At 50.2% G+C, this 15,341-nt stretch overlaps 1 protein-coding gene across 2 annotated transcripts; it reads right to left on the reverse strand.

Annotated features, from left to right (window-relative positions):
* Nucleotides 1–1,322: 1,322 nt before the first annotated feature.
* Nucleotides 1,323–12,647, reverse strand: LOC133348226 (protein Dr1-like). 2 transcript variants are annotated; one of them, XM_061560946.1, is made up of 5 exons: nt 12,585–12,647; nt 10,591–10,714; nt 7,677–7,923; nt 6,688–6,851; nt 1,323–2,039 (listed from the first exon to the last, which is right to left on the reverse strand). In XM_061560946.1, the coding sequence occupies exons 3-5, from the start codon at nt 7,912–7,914 to the stop codon at nt 1,878–1,880; spliced, it is 564 nt and encodes a 187-aa protein (XP_061416930.1). In that variant the 5' UTR covers nt 7,915–7,923; nt 10,591–10,714; nt 12,585–12,647; the 3' UTR covers nt 1,323–1,877. The 2 variants fall into 2 exon arrangements, with proteins under 2 accessions (XP_061416930.1, XP_061416929.1); XM_061560945.1 differs by lacking the exon at nt 12,585–12,647 and adding an exon at nt 11,726–11,952 and having other exon boundaries at nt 7,677–7,935.
* Between the last annotated feature and the right edge of the window lie 2,694 nt (nt 12,648–15,341).

Raw genomic sequence — 15,341 nt, forward strand, 5'->3', positions numbered from 1 at the left:
CTCTCCAGCAGGAGCCTCGCCGCGAATATGGCGTCCGTAGTGCCACATCCTTTGACGAAGCCGCATTGGTTGGGTGATAGGGTGATGATGTTTCTAATCCTCGTGTCCAAAACTCGCTCAAAGATCTTCATCACATGACACAGGAGCCTGATTGGCCTGTAATTCGAGCATTCTGCCACGTCCCCTTTACCCTTCCAAATTGGAACCGTCGTGCTGGTCGACCAGGCTTCTGGGACCTCACTGGTGCTCGTGATGGTGCTGAAGAGCTGGGTAAGGAGGGCAGCACCCTGCCTGCCAAGGATCTTCCAGGCCTCAGCAGGGATATCGTCTGGGCCAGTCGCTTTCCCATTCTTCATTCTCTTGATAGCTTGTTCCACTTCAGTGATGGTGATAGGTGAAACCGGACCGAGGACGTGTTCAGCGCTAATAATAGGTGGGTGGGGAAATTCCTGGTTGCAGATTCCAGAGAAGTAGTATCGTGATGACACCACAGCAACGTATTGAGGAGTCAATTTGGGTTGAGCTCTGAGTGTTCTCAACATGCATAGTCTCCAAGTGCTCTGGTTTCCTACCAAACGGCCTTGCACGGAATTGGCCAAACATCCCAACACAGGACCCTGCTCAACAAGTCTTGTTTTAGTTCTCATCTTGAACGTGACGACCATCGGAGAGTTTCTCAACACGCGTGACCCACCAACCCTTGCTGCCTCCACACTGCTGGACTTACACAAGCGGCCGAGGCAGAAAGAAGACGCATTGAGCAACACGCTCTCCCCGAACAAGCGACGGTGAAGACACAAGACGTGAAAGCAAAGGGCAAGAATGCAATCGGAACGCTCCCGCTGAAGACTTCCAGTACCGATTTAAAGCTTTCGTGACTGCAGGGATTCATCTTCTTGGTTCTTTCAGGAAAGTCACGTAGAAGGGAAATAATAAAGTAATAAAAATTAATAAAAATAAAACATAATAAAATACAATTGTATTTTATTGTTTTATTTTTATTATTTTATTATTTCCCTTCTACGTGACTTTACCAAAAGAACCAAGATGACTTCCAGTACCGCTGCCAGAAGCTGCGCTAATTCTCTGATTGATGCATTGTAGGGAGGCGAAAGTCACTGAAAGGGGGACTGCCATTGGAATCTCAACTTGGCCTTGGTGGGTATTTCACAAATGTTGACTGCACGTCACGTAGATTTAATGCAGAGGGAAGTGAATGCATTTGGGGTGGCGCCACTCCATCCGGTGACTCAAGCAAGACGTCTGCACAAAAAACACATGTTTTTTTTTTCCAAAGATTTCTGTGTATTTGTGGGTTTTCATTTATTACTTTTTTACAGACATACGTACACACCCCCATGTGTCTACAGGCATGCGTGCGCCAGTCTCTTAGTGCTTGTTCAGCGAACGGTTCGTGACTAATCACCGAGTAAACATTAAGCATGTGACAATTTACCCTCCCTACGTGCAATTTCATTGGTCATCACGAATGAGTGTTATGCTTTCACCGTTTGTCATGTTTAGACCATCCTACCAGTGATCTCTATCGAGCCACCCGTGTCTCCTTGTCTCTACCTTCTCGACTGCACTCGTGTTCGCCGAGTCTTGCTTCACGAGAGACACCGCGCGTGTATTGAGCGAACGTCACGCTTGCCTCACACCGATGAGCTGCTTTGCAATTATCCGACGGTTAAATTCCCTACGGGTAATACGCAAACGATCGCGTCGAGCGGCGCTGCACGAGAAAACCAGCGCCGTGTTGGACGTCACGTCCCGGTCAGACATTCGAAAGCTCATACTAACAAAATTAACGAAAGAAAAAACCGACTCGGTATCACGCAGCCCAGTTCCCTCGCTCACAATGATGACATCACAGTCTAGTCGTCTGTGATGTCATCATCGTCGTCCTCGTCGATGACAAATTCGGTCCCCGATGACTCGCCGGGGCTGTCCGCGGTGGAGGTGCGCTGGGCCTGCTCGGCGGCGCACTGGATCTGCAGCCAGTCGCGCTGAGCCACCTCTGTCTGCTCTTGCCGGGCCTGCGCACACACACACACACAGACACACGACAAAGACACTCGCACACAGACAGACACACGTACATACGCACACACGCAAACACATATGAACACGCACACACGCAGACAAAGACACTCACACACACGGAGACACGTATAAACGCACTCAGACACGCACACACGCAAACACACGCACAAACACGCAAACACACAAAGACACTCACACACGCAGACAGGCAGGAGTCCGTAGCTTGCACACACGCAGGCACGCACACGTGTCCGCGGTCTGCGCACACACACACGCAGGCACACACACAAGTTCCCCGCACCTCCAATTAGCACGGTTGGCTATGTACGGTGCAAAAGAAGTTCAACATACATACACACGAGTCCATGGCCTGCATTGGATTAACTGACCTTGCTCAAACAATTATCATTATGCATGGTCAACTTGAAGGTCAATGCACTTGTTGCATCAATGGTCCAGGGATTATAAATCAATGTTCCAAGGATATTTTTTTTTTACTTCAAAACACGTGTGTACACAGCTCATCCAACTCATTGGCAGTCCTGAGCTGGCAGGGAAAATGTCATTAACCTTGTAAACATTCACGTTGGGCAAACATGTGGTTGGAACTGTTGGAAAAACGATCGCCAAACGTCAGCCCGATGTTCCATGTTCACCAGGTAGACGGTATGGACCAGTTTGCTGGATAGCCACCACTTTGAATTCTCACGACAAAACACGAAGAATCACTGAGTGTATCAACCCCCAGGAGGGATGATCGGCTGAATTTACCCTCAGCTGAGATTTAAACTCACGCCGTTCTAATTGTGCATAGGGCGCCAAGACGCACCGCCACCCAGACAGAATCGCCCAGGACTCGAGTGCAGGTTCCCCTCGCTTCGTCCGCTAGATGCGTTCCAATAAAACGGCGCACAAAGCGAAACCGCACGAGACCGCTGCGTGCCGAGTAGTAGCACATGGCACACACAGTACATACAGCACACAACGTTGTCCCACGTCCGACAGCATAGCCTGTTGGGTAGCACATTCAGTCCACACAATGTTGTACCACGTCCAACCATATAACCTGCCGCATAGCACATTCAGGCCACACAATGTTGTACCACGTCCGACCGCATAGCCGCGTACGAGTGAATTCAAACCGCATACGGCGAATTTTGAGTAGACAAATGTGAGCTGCATGTAAGCGGTCACACGAACCTTACCCAATTCATCAATTGTGAGAACACTCCAGCCCACGACAGGTTAACGACTGATCAATTGAATGCGGAGAATAATTTTCCCCATTGCCCGCTGTCACGGACAGGGGCTTGCGAGGCGCGAGGTTTACACTCGCTTGCAACGATCGGCCGCTCGCTGAGCGTTCGACCTGACTAGCGCAGTGCGAGTCGCTCGCCTTTGATTTGCCAGGGAAGGTGAAGAGCACAAACCCCCTTGGGGAGATTCAATTGGTAAACTGGGGTCCGTTAAGACAAACCCCCTTGGAGAGATTCAATTGGTGAACTGGGGTCCGTTAATACAAACCCCCTTGGGGAGATTCAATTGGTAAACTGGGGTCCGTTAAGACAAACCCCCTTGGAGAGATTCAATTGGTGAACTGGGGTCCGTTAATACAAACCCCCTTGGGGAGATTCAAGTGGTGAACTGGGGTCCGTTAAAACAAACCCCTTGGGGAGATTCAAGTGGTGAACTGGGGTCCGTTAAAACAAACCCCTTGGAGAGATTCAAGTGGTGAACTGGGGTCCGTTAAAACAAACCCCTTGGAGAGATTCAATTGGTGAACTGGGGTCTGTTAAAACAAACCCCTTGGGGAGATTCAATTGGTGAACTGGGGTCTGTAAAAACAAACCCCTTGGGGAGATTCAATTGGTGAACTGGGGTCCGTTAAAACAAACCCCTTGGGGAGATTCAATTGGTGAACTGGGGTCTGTTAAAACAAACCCCTTGGAGAGATTCAATTGGTGAACTGGGGTCCGTTAAAACAAACCCCTTGGGGAGATTCAATTGGTGAACTGGGGTCTGTTAAAACAAACCCCTTGGGGAGATTCAATTGGTGAACTGGGGTCCGTTAATACAAACCCCTTGGGGAGATTCAAGTGGTGAACTGGGGTCCGTTAATACAAACCCCTTGGGGAGATTCAATTGGTGAACTGGGGTCCGTTAAAACAAACCCCTTGGGGAGATTCAAGTGGTGAACTGGGGTCCGTTAAAACAAACCCCTTGGGGAGATTCAAGTGGTAAACTGGGGTCCGTTAATACAAACCCCTTGGGGAGATTCAAGTGGTAAACTGGGGTCCGTTAAAACAAACCCCTTGGGGAGATTCAATTGGTGAACTGGGGTCCGTTAAAACAAACCCCTTGGGGAGATTCAAGTGGTAAACTGGGGTCTGTTAAAACAAACCCCTTGAGGAGATTCAAGTGGTAAACTGGGGTCTGTTAAAACAAACCCCTTGGGGAGATTCAAGTGGTAAACTGGGGTCCGTTAAAACAAACCCCTTGGGGAGATTCAAGTGGTGAACTGGGGTCTGTTAAAACAAACCCCTTGGAGAGATTCAAGTGGTAAACTGGGGTCTGTTAAAACAAACCCCTTGAGGAGATTCAAGTGGTAAACTGGGGTCTGTTAAAACAAACCCCTTGAGGAGATTCAAGTGGTAAACTGGGGTCTGTTAAAACAAACCCCTTGGGGAGATTCAAGTGGTAAACTGGGGTCCGTTAAAACAAACCCCTTGGGGAGATTCAAGTGGTGAACTGGGGTCTGTTAAAACAAACCCCTTGGGGAGATTCAATTGGTGAACTGGGGTCCGTTAAAACAAACCCCTTGGAGAGATTCAAGTGGTGAACTGGGGTCCGTTAAAACAAACCCCTTGGGGAGATTCAAGTGGTGAACTGGGGTCTGTTAAAACAAACCCCTTGGGGAGATTCAAGTGGTGAACTGGGGTCTGTTAAAACAAACCCCTTGGAGAGATTCAAGTGGTGAACTGGGGTCCGTTAAAACAAACCCCTTGGGGAGATTCAAGTGGTGAACTGGGGTCTGTTAAAACAAACCCCTTGGGGAGATTCAATTGGTGAACTGGGGTCCGTTAAAACAAACCCCTTGGGGAGATTCAATTGGTGAACTGGGGTCTGTTAAAACAAACCCCTTGGAGAGATTCAAGTGGTGAACTGGGGTCCGTTAAAACAAACCCCTTGGGGAGATTCAAGTGGTGAACTGGGGTCTGTTAAAACAAACCCCTTGGGGAGATTCAAGTGGTGAACTGGGGTCCGTTAAAACAAACCCCTTGGGGAGATTCAAGTGGTGAACTGGGGTCCGTTAAAACAAACCCCTTGGGGAGATTCAAGTGGTGAACTGGGGTCCGTTAAAACAAACCCCTTGGGGAGATTCAATTGGTGAACTGGGGTCCGTTAAAACAAACCCCTTGGAGAGATTCAATTGGTGAACTGGGGTCCGTTAAAACAAACCCCTTGGGGAGATTCAATTGGTGAACTGGGGTCCGTTAAAACAAACCCCTTGGGGAGATTCAAGTGGTGAACTGGGGTCCGTTAAAACAAACCCCTTGGGGAGATTCAAGTGGTGAACTGGGGTCCGTTAAAACAAACCCCTTGGGGAGATTCAAGTGGTGAACTGGGGTCCGTTAAAACAAACCCCTTGAGGAGATTCAAGTGGTAAACTGGGGTCCGTTAAAACAAACCCCTTGGGGAGATTCCAGTGGTGAACTGGGGTCCGTTAAAACAAACCCCTTGGGGAGATTCAAGTGGTGAACTGGGGTCCGTTAATACAAACCCCTTGGGGAGATTCAAGTGGCATTGGCCAGGAGAGGGGAGGATGTGTTGAGAACTTTTAGGGCCCGAAGACTAATTTTGCCTTTGTGATTCTGCTTGCGAGAAGCGCCGTGGTGTGCTTGGCTTAATAAAGAGCCCGACCCTAGGCTCCACCTTGCTGTGTACTCCTTTACACCATTAACATTTGCCGTGTTGATCACAACATTCTGAGACGTGACCGCTTGCAGCTAAAGGAGAGTTCTGTGCTCCTGGTGCTGTGATAACGGCGTCAGCTGTTTCCCCATTCTGATGGCGTACATGTACGTCGTCATGTACGTTAACCAGCAGAAAAACGAAAATAAAATCACTTTATCGGTACCGAGGCTCCCACAAGGCCATGCGGGAGGGCGCGTGGCACAGTTTGGCGCCAGCGATTGTTGAGAGCGGTCGTGTCGCTACAGTTCTCTACGGTGAGTACAATGTCTTTAAAAACAACGGCGCTGCTCCGCCGCCTCTCCAAATGAAATCAAAGCCAACCGCTTACGCGTTCCGAGATTCATCAGTGAACGGAGACCACAGCCTGCAACTTGCAGTCGTCTCGGAACGGGAAAGGGTGAGCACACACAGACTCGTGTTGCACATGCAGCGCCATGCGAACACGACCGCATTCACGCCAACCCCGAGGGCCATGACGCTGCTCATAAAGCGGAGGGGTTGCTTCCCGTTGCCTTATTAGTGGGCCTCCTCGCACGGGAGCATAACGACGGAGTGCCACTCGGCAGAACGTGCTAAATACTCGAGTGTAAACGATGGAACCGCACGCGCCCTGCAGGGAACGGGTCGGGCGGAGGTGGGGGGCGGTAAACAGCTTGCGCCTCTCGCCTGCTCGATGAGCGCCTGCTGCTGGCGCAGCAGCTCCGGCTCCGGCACGCCGAGCGCCTCGAGGCGGCGGGTGGCGCGGCGGCGAGACAGCGCCAGCGCTCGGAACTCCGCGTGGCACGCGCGCAGCTCGCCCATGCTGCCCGCCAGACCCAGACGCTCCAGCGCTAGATGGACGCACGCGCGCGCATACACACACCGCTCTCGCGTCAAGACCAGCAGACTGGTGGGGGCGAGTGCTGTTTGCGAGCGGCTACTGAGACCGGCATGGCACCCGAGAGGGCGAGTGGCCAAACAACATTTTCAGCCGTTGTTTTCTCACCAGTGCCGATTTAAGGCCGAGTTGACCTAGGGAAGGATGAGAACCGGTTCAGATATCCGGGTCGGGGAATTCGTACCGGAGTGCGCTAACCACTGCACCACCGCTCCCCAGTGTTATACAAAGACAAAGATTCCCCATATAGCCTTAACAGACTGTAGGGGCAAGTGCTGTTAGCGAGCACCTATGAAGGCCGGAACGGCACACGGGGTGGGTGGCCAGCACCACGCCCGACCGCCTATGTCTCCCCAGTGGCGATGTTTACACACCACACCAGGTACTCATTTCAGGCTGAGTAGACCTAGGGGAGGCCCAGGACCGGTTCAGATAATCGTCACTGGTGTTGGCCGTGAGCGGGAATCGAACCCGTGTCTCCGGGTTCATAGCGCAGCGCGCTAACCGCTACACTACCGCTCCCCACACACACACACAGTGTTACACACACACACACACAGTGTTACACACACACACAGTGTTACACACACACACACACAGTGTTACATACACACACAGTGTTACACACACACACACAGTGTTACACACACACACACAGTGTTACACACACACACACAGTGTTACACACACACACACAGTGTTACACACACACACACACAGTGTTACACACACACACAGTGTTACACACACAGTGCCCCAGTGCTGGATCCGTGTGTACCCTGGATCACGTGCTCGGGGGAGATGGTCTTGCGCTGCGCGTGCGCGCACGCCGTGTTCGCCTCGCTGGACACGTGGCGCACGAAGCGCGTGCACGCCACGCGCAGCAGGTCCCGTGCGCCCGCCGTCAGGCGCAGGCACGGCACCAGCTCGCCCACGAGGCGCTGCACGGACGCGTAGGGCAGCGTCACCTCGTCGGGGTCGTGCGCCTGACCCCCGACCCCCAGCGGAGACGCCATCGCCGCCTCCTTCTCGCCGATCTCACAAAGTGCCGCAACGACGCACAGATTAGAACGCTCGCCTACGTATGGTGCAAAGGAAGTTCAACAGACAACAACGTTCATCCCTGCCTCCCCTCCACCCCGTAGGGCCTCTTGAATAGACTGTTGGGGCCCAGTGCTGTGCGCGGGTACCGATGAAGGCCGGCACGGCGCACGAGGGGGTGGGCGGGTGATTAACACCACGCCCGGTCGTCTTTGCCTCCCCAGTGCTGAGGTTTATCAGCCGCACCAGGTACTCATTTAAGGTCGAGCTGACCTAAGGCCCTGGACCGGTGCAGACATTCGTCACCGGTGTTGGGCTGGAAGTGGCAATCGAACTCGGGTTGCCGGGTTCGTAATGCAGCGAGCGCCAACCGCTACACCACTGAAGATGCATCCAATTCATCGACTGAACGTATTCCACCACTGTAGCCTCAGCCAGCCTGCACTGGCCAGCGTGGTGACGTATGGTCAAACTGCCTTAATTCAGCAGTAATTGACAAAAGCGCCTAAAGTTAAAACGATATACTATGAGACCTCCTTTACCAGTGGCAAAATATAGTGATAGGTTTGTACCCTTTCAACTGGTACAAAAACTGACACCTTTATACAAGGCATCATGTTTGGAATAACCACAACACAAGCAGTCAAAATGCAAACAAAAAGAAACAACTCTGATGATAATGATATGCACTGTCCTTGAAGTTGATTGGTCCACACCATGATGCCTTGTATAAAGGTGTCAGATTTTGTACCAGTTGAAAGGGTAAAAACCTATCATTAAAAAGATATACTTTATAGCGGTCCTTCTCTCTAGCTTTCTCAATTATCTCGAGTGTAAGAACTCCGCACAACTTTCAACGATTCGAAGTCTACTGTTGAAAACCTTGAGTTCGACGCGTAATGGAAAATATAAATCCATAGATCGACGATGCATTGACAGGAGGCAAATGGCGAGCCATTAGTCAGCATTCTTCAAAAGGCTATGTAATTAGTTACTACTTCAGCCCACCGGTGTGTTGGAGAGTAAATGCACAATATTTACAATTTGAGTACGACGTCTCGCTGGTAATTCTTGGCAAATCGTTTTGTTTACGTGAGAAACTTTACTGGTTGGCTGTGTCGGGTGGTGGTGGGTTACGACACATTTATACTTCCGCAATCTAACCCAAGAACTTTTATTATGAATAATATTGGTCGCGAAAGCCTCCGTGTCAAACCAAATAAAACAGGTGTTAAGATTTCAAGCTTTCGTGACTGCAGGAATCCATACTCTTGGTTCGTTCGGTAAAGTCACGTGGGTAGAAAATAATCTCTGACATTAACATCACGATAATCTCTCACATTAACATCATGCTAATCTCTCACATTAACATAGCCACTTCTGTGCCCTCGTCCAGGAGGCCACTCTCATCCTATCTTACAGTTACATGCTAATTTCTCACATTAACATCACTAGCCCAGGCCACTTCTTTATGACCCTTGGGCTACACCCATTTCACATCTTTTAAAACAGTCTGCCTCAGCAGCAGACCGTGCTTTCCCACCTAATGACGGACGCTTGTGTTGCGCCCAAAACGTCGCGATTTATTTTATTTTCTACCTACGTGACTTTACCGAAAGAACCAAAGAGTATGGGTGTTAAGATACTCAAACACCATGTGTCACCACGTGTGGTTAATACAGACTTGATTCCTTGCAAAAGGAATGTATACGTTGTCAACATCATCTTAACACCTGTTTTTTTGCCAGAAAGGGTAAAACCCATAGAATTTTTAAATAATCTATTTGTGAAACATTTGGATGACGTGTACATCGGAAATGTTTTTGCATATTTGTTGCATACGTAATTTTTTATAAAATCTCATCTTGCCTGATATTGGGATCGCTTTGTAAATCACGAATATGTGATATGTCAGTGCTGCTGCCGCACAGTAGGGGATAGGTTCTACCTTATACAACACTTCTCGTCCGTAAATGTGGCCGAAATGTACACCCAGTAGAAAACAGGGAACGTTGGGAAAACGTTTGGCATCTGGTTTGAACTGTTGGACAAACAATGGCCGAATGTTCCACATTTACCGGGCAGCCCCTTAGTAAGATGTCCTTTCAATTGTGATGGAGACGGCAGATCGGCTCGGCCGGCTCGTTCAAATGAACCTCTTACTGGTAGGAGCCTCCTGGTTACACCAGCCCACAGGGGATTATTGTGTACGTCCGTCCGTCGTGCATCCAAAAATGGGAGGGGTGGGGCTGGGTGGAGAGGGCAGGGTGGGGAGGGGAGGGGCTGGGTGGGGAGGGGAGGGTGGGGAGGGGCTGGGTGGGGAGGGGAGGGTGGGGAGGGGCTGGTCATCCCGTGGTGCCCTTATAAAACACAACGTTTAACCTACTCACGCCGGCTTGTGCCCGCCCTCACAGTCGGCCATATTTGCGGAATACACCACGCCGCCGTTGACCCTGCAGGCCATTGACCGAGCAACCCAACGTCCCTACCAGCTCCCTCTGCAGGAGGAATGTGTTTTGGGGGCTGTCGGCATTAGAGCACGTGCTCAAATCGATGAACAAACAATAACAGCAACAAGTACAGTGCAGGCTCCACAACGAGTGGATACAAGTCCCCTCCTGCCACGAGCAAGGCTCATTGCCGTACAGTACCGGTGTCAGAAGGTCACGGACTTCGGGAAGGCCCTGTCGAGATCCCTCGTTGTGACAGTTCTGTGATGGCACCACGGGCGACGGCGGTGGCCGCTTGTGGGTCAAGCGAGCCGATGGTCTTCGCCTGCTCACGCGATGGCTCATACACACACAGAAAGCCGTCGAACATCGTCGCTATCACCACCACCACCACCACCACGTGCTCGTTCATGCCACGGATGTCACCGTTCACTCGTGCCGTGTGTAGGAGGGGGGGGGGGGGTCACAGAAGGTTGACAAAGACACCAAACAAGTAAACCCGTAAAAACAAAGTTTTTCACTCTAAATCCTTTATATGCGTGGCGGCTAGAGTCCTCTCGTCCTCTGGCTTGAGATGGCTGCAATCTATGGGTCAGATGATTGTCTGCCAGTATTAAGCAATTGGTAATTAAATGTTGAATTTGTTTTCCCTAAACAGTGTAACATTTTCACGAAAATTAATTGTCACACACAACGAGTCTGTGTGGAAAATGTCAGCTCGATTGGATCACGGGAAGTGGGTTACAAAACGACCGAAAGATTTGCACGGTCGTAAGCAAGCAAGCAAGCACGCAAGCAAGCGAACTTAATATAAAGTATTTAAAAAACACTTCCACCGCGGGGTGTGTGTGTGTGCAGTGAGTGCAGCAGCAGCGTGGAGACTGCTGGGCCCTGAAGAAGGTCGAGGGGGTTCTAATCTCCGTCTCTTTCGAAGTGCCATCCCACCCCCCACTCGTTCAACATCCGAGAGCACGGATGTCATTCTCACGGTCTTAGTTGCCCGCAATGATTGAGGCACATTGACGGACATCCGTGGAAAATAACGTCACAGTTGGTCGGATTCCTGCAGCCTATCCGACTCTGACATTGCAAGTCATAACCCTTGCAGCATTATCATTATCAGAACGCTAAACTTTCGAAACCACAATGAAACCCACCGGTATCATCAAGCACAGCGTCACCTGGCAATGTACCGGATTCAAAGCGTGTATCATAATACAAACTCGAATCATTATAGATTACATGCAACACAAAAACACACAATACGAATCCCTCACGTATCTGCCCCCCACTCCACATTAAACATAAATGTCCGACAAGATCCCATCGGTCACACCGGCCTTCCTCCTGGGAGTGGGGGACTTCAGCAGGCACGAGTGGCAACCACAAAGCAGGAGTGAGCAGGGCTTGCTCGAGACATCCATTGCTGGTGCAGTGCCCAACGTTGACGCACAACACCGTCACACGGGCGTGGCGGAGTGCAGCATTGTAGGAGTGTTGTGTCTGTAGGAGTGTTGTGTGTAGGAGTGTTGTGTCTATAGGAGTGTTGTGTCTATAGGAGTGTTGTGTGTATGAGTGTTGTGTCTATAGGAGTGTGGTGTGTAGGAGTGTTGTGTGTAGGAGTGTTGTGTGTAGGAGTGTTGTGTCTATAGGAGTGTTGTGTCTATAGGAGTGTTGTGTCTATAGGAGTGTTGTGTCTATAGGAGTGTTGTGTCTATAGGAGTGTTGTGTCTATAGGAGTGTTGTGTCTATAGGAGTGTTGTGTCTATAGGAGTGTGGTGTGTAGGAGTGTTGTCTATAGGAGTGTTGTCTATAGGAGTGTTGTGTATAGGAGTTTTGTGTGGAGGAGTGTTGTGTGTAGGAGTGTTGTGTCTATAGGAGTGTTGTGTCTATAGGAGTGTTGTGTGTAGGAGTGTTGTGTGTAGGAGTGTTGTGTGTGTAGGAGTGTTGTGTCTGTAGGAGTGTTGTGTCTATAGGAGTGTTGTGTGTAGGAGGAGTGTTGTGTATAGGAGTGTTGTGTGTAGGAGTGTTGTGTGTAGGAGTGTTGTGTCTGTAGGAGTGTTGTGTGTAGGAGGAGTGTTGTGTATAAGAGTGTTGTGTGTAGGAGTGTTGTGTGTAGGAGTGTTGTGTCTGTAGGAGTGGTGTTGTGTGTAGGAGTGTTGTGTGTAGGAGCGCACTGCATTATGGTAACGCACTGTATGCGAGTGCAGCTGTTGGACGCCGGCACGTGGCTTCACACGTGGCGTCGTCGTCTCGCCCTTTAAATACAGTAGCGTCACGTGACACTTGAGGTTGTCGGGGGGGGTGGGGGGTGTGGGGGGGTGAGGGGTGGGGGGGGTGGGGGGGTGAGGGGTGGAGGTGCGGGGTGGGGGGTGAGGGGGGGTGGGGTGAGGGGTGGGGGGGTGAGGGATTGGGGGGTGGGGGGGGTGTTGATAAGGGAGGTGAGGGGTGGGGGTGAGGGGGGGTGAGGGTGGGGGTGAGGGGGGGTGAGGGGTGGGGGGGTGGGGGGGGGTGAGGGATGGGGGTGGGTGAGGGGTGGGGTGTTGATAAGGGGGGTGAGGGGTGGGGGAGAGGGGGGGTGAGGGATGGGGGGGGGGTGAGGGATGGGGGGGGGTGTTGATAAGGGGGGTGAGGGGTGTGGGTGAAGGGGGGGTGAGGGGTGGGGGGGTGAGGGGTGGGGCTGAGGGGGGGGTGAGGGGTGGGGTGTTGATAAGGGAGGTGAGGGTGAGGGGGGGTGAGGGTGGGGGTGAGGGGGGGTGAGGGGTGGGGGGGTGAGGGGGGGGTGAGGGGTGGGGGGGTGAGGGATGGGGGTGGGTGAGGGGTGGGGTGTTGATAAGGGGGGTGAGGGGTGGGGGTGAGGGGGGGGTGAGGGGGGGGGTGTTGATAAGGGGGGTGAGGGGTGGGGGTGAGGTGTGGTGGAGACTCTCACTTCTTCTCTTGGTCGTACAGCTGCTGATGTTCGATGCAGGGCAACAACAGCAGCAACAACAACAACAGCAGCAACAACGTCACATGCAGGTGGTGGTCAAGGCAGCAGACAACCCAGTCAGGAGCCAGCCGAGTGGAGGATCGCCGTTGATTTATTTTTGTGGATCGTTCCATTGCGTCGTCACACCTTGTGCTACGGCGTGTTCAGGATGACCACAGCCGCATTGCCATTTGTGCATCAGGGCAAGGCCATGGAGTCAACATTGGTTGGGACCAAATCTTATTCTTATTCATTGTTTACAATAATGTCTAACAGTGAATTGTATTACATTGCTCTGTTTTTTTTTTTTACCTTTTCTTGTTTCATTGTATGGTAGAGATTAGGGATTAATAAAGTACAACCATAACCACAATCATATAAACAGAAATGTATTTTATCATATGATTGTGGTTATGGTTGTACTTTATACTGGTAGGAACGAAGTGGACCAGACCACCAATAGATTAATGTGTCCGTATGAACAGAAATGTATTTTATAGCAATATATTGGGGGGGACATTTTGAGCATATTTGAATATTGCATCAGGGTATCCGCATCTCCTGCCGTGGTTTGTGAAGTGGATGCGGTTCAGGGTGGACCGTGAGCAGCTTCGTGGAAAATTAAAGAACCCCAGGGATCTTCTGCGTTGGGTCTTTCACAACGAGCCGTTTGCGACTTCTTCTGAACTCCATTCGGCTGTTCAAGACTCGTTCACTTAGCGGCGGAGCAGAATGCCCCGTCGTTCAAGCGCGCACCCACATGGAGGGTTTCCATTGTCCTCGAAGAACAATAGCGCTGGCTGAGGGCCACCCCAAGTCGTCACCATGCGTCACGGTCCCCTTGATGGCAACAATCCCTCTAATTGGCCGGACTCATCGCTCCATCTCCACGAAGGTCGACTTCTTCGTCTCGTCCATCGACAAATTAAATATTACACTGGTCAACAAAAAAAAAAATTCTGGCCGGGACTTTTGCAGCTGTTCTAGACTAATTTCAGGGTGCTGATTCCAAATCTCATCTCAGATTTGCTCTATCACATCTCATTTAATGCTATCGGCATACCCCATTTTTATTGATTTTACCCGAAATTAACTCTGTTACTTATGATTGCAAGTTGTTGCGAGTCAGTGACTGCTTTAGTGTTAAAATATGGTGCTGTATTTTTAGGATAGTGTGTTTATAATATCATTTTATGTAGATATCCACATCTATTTAATACTTTTCTTCTGCAGTTTTTATTGAAAATGCAATATTTGATATCTCAAAAACCTGATGTGATAGATTTGGAATCAGCACCCCAAAATTACCTTAAAACCGTTGGAAAAACTTATTCCAGAAAAAGTGTGTTGACCAGTGTAATCGGCGACATTTCGAGGAATGACCCTTCAGAGCACACACACAACAAGGGAGATATCGGCAATACCAGGGGGCTTGATGTAAACGGTTTTATATTTGTTAAATAGGTAGGTGAAGTTAGCTAATAGTATCTATTAAGTAGCTTCACTTTAACACGTAGGCTTTCGCGACCAATATCATCCGTAGTAGTTTTTTTGGGTTAGATCGCGTAAATGTGTCATTAAACCCGCCACCACCCGACACAGCCAACTAGAAAGGGTTGCCACGTAAACAGAACGTGGCCAATTCGTCACTAGTACAGCACACCGGTGTGTTGGAGAGCCAAGCCACATTTAAAATCCGAGTACGATGTTTCGTCAGTAATTACAACTAGCTTCATCAGGCGACAGGAAAACGTCGTACTCAGATTGTAAATGTTGTAGCTTTGCTCTCAAACACACCGGTGTTGCTGTACTAGTGACGAATTGCCACGTTGTTTACGTGACAACCCTTACTAATTGACCGTGTCGGGTGGTGGCGGGTTTAACGACACATTTATATATTTACGTGATCTAACCCAAAAAAACACTCTATTATGAAAGTACCTTAATATAAACAAAAGGATGAGTGAATAAACGCATTTATGTT

This window comes from Lethenteron reissneri, chromosome 27 (assembly GCF_015708825.2).
Source record: "Lethenteron reissneri isolate LAM-NWPU_2019-01 chromosome 27, ASM1570882v1, whole genome shotgun sequence".
NCBI classification, from domain to species: Eukaryota; Metazoa; Chordata; class Hyperoartia; order Petromyzontiformes; family Petromyzontidae; genus Lethenteron; species Lethenteron reissneri.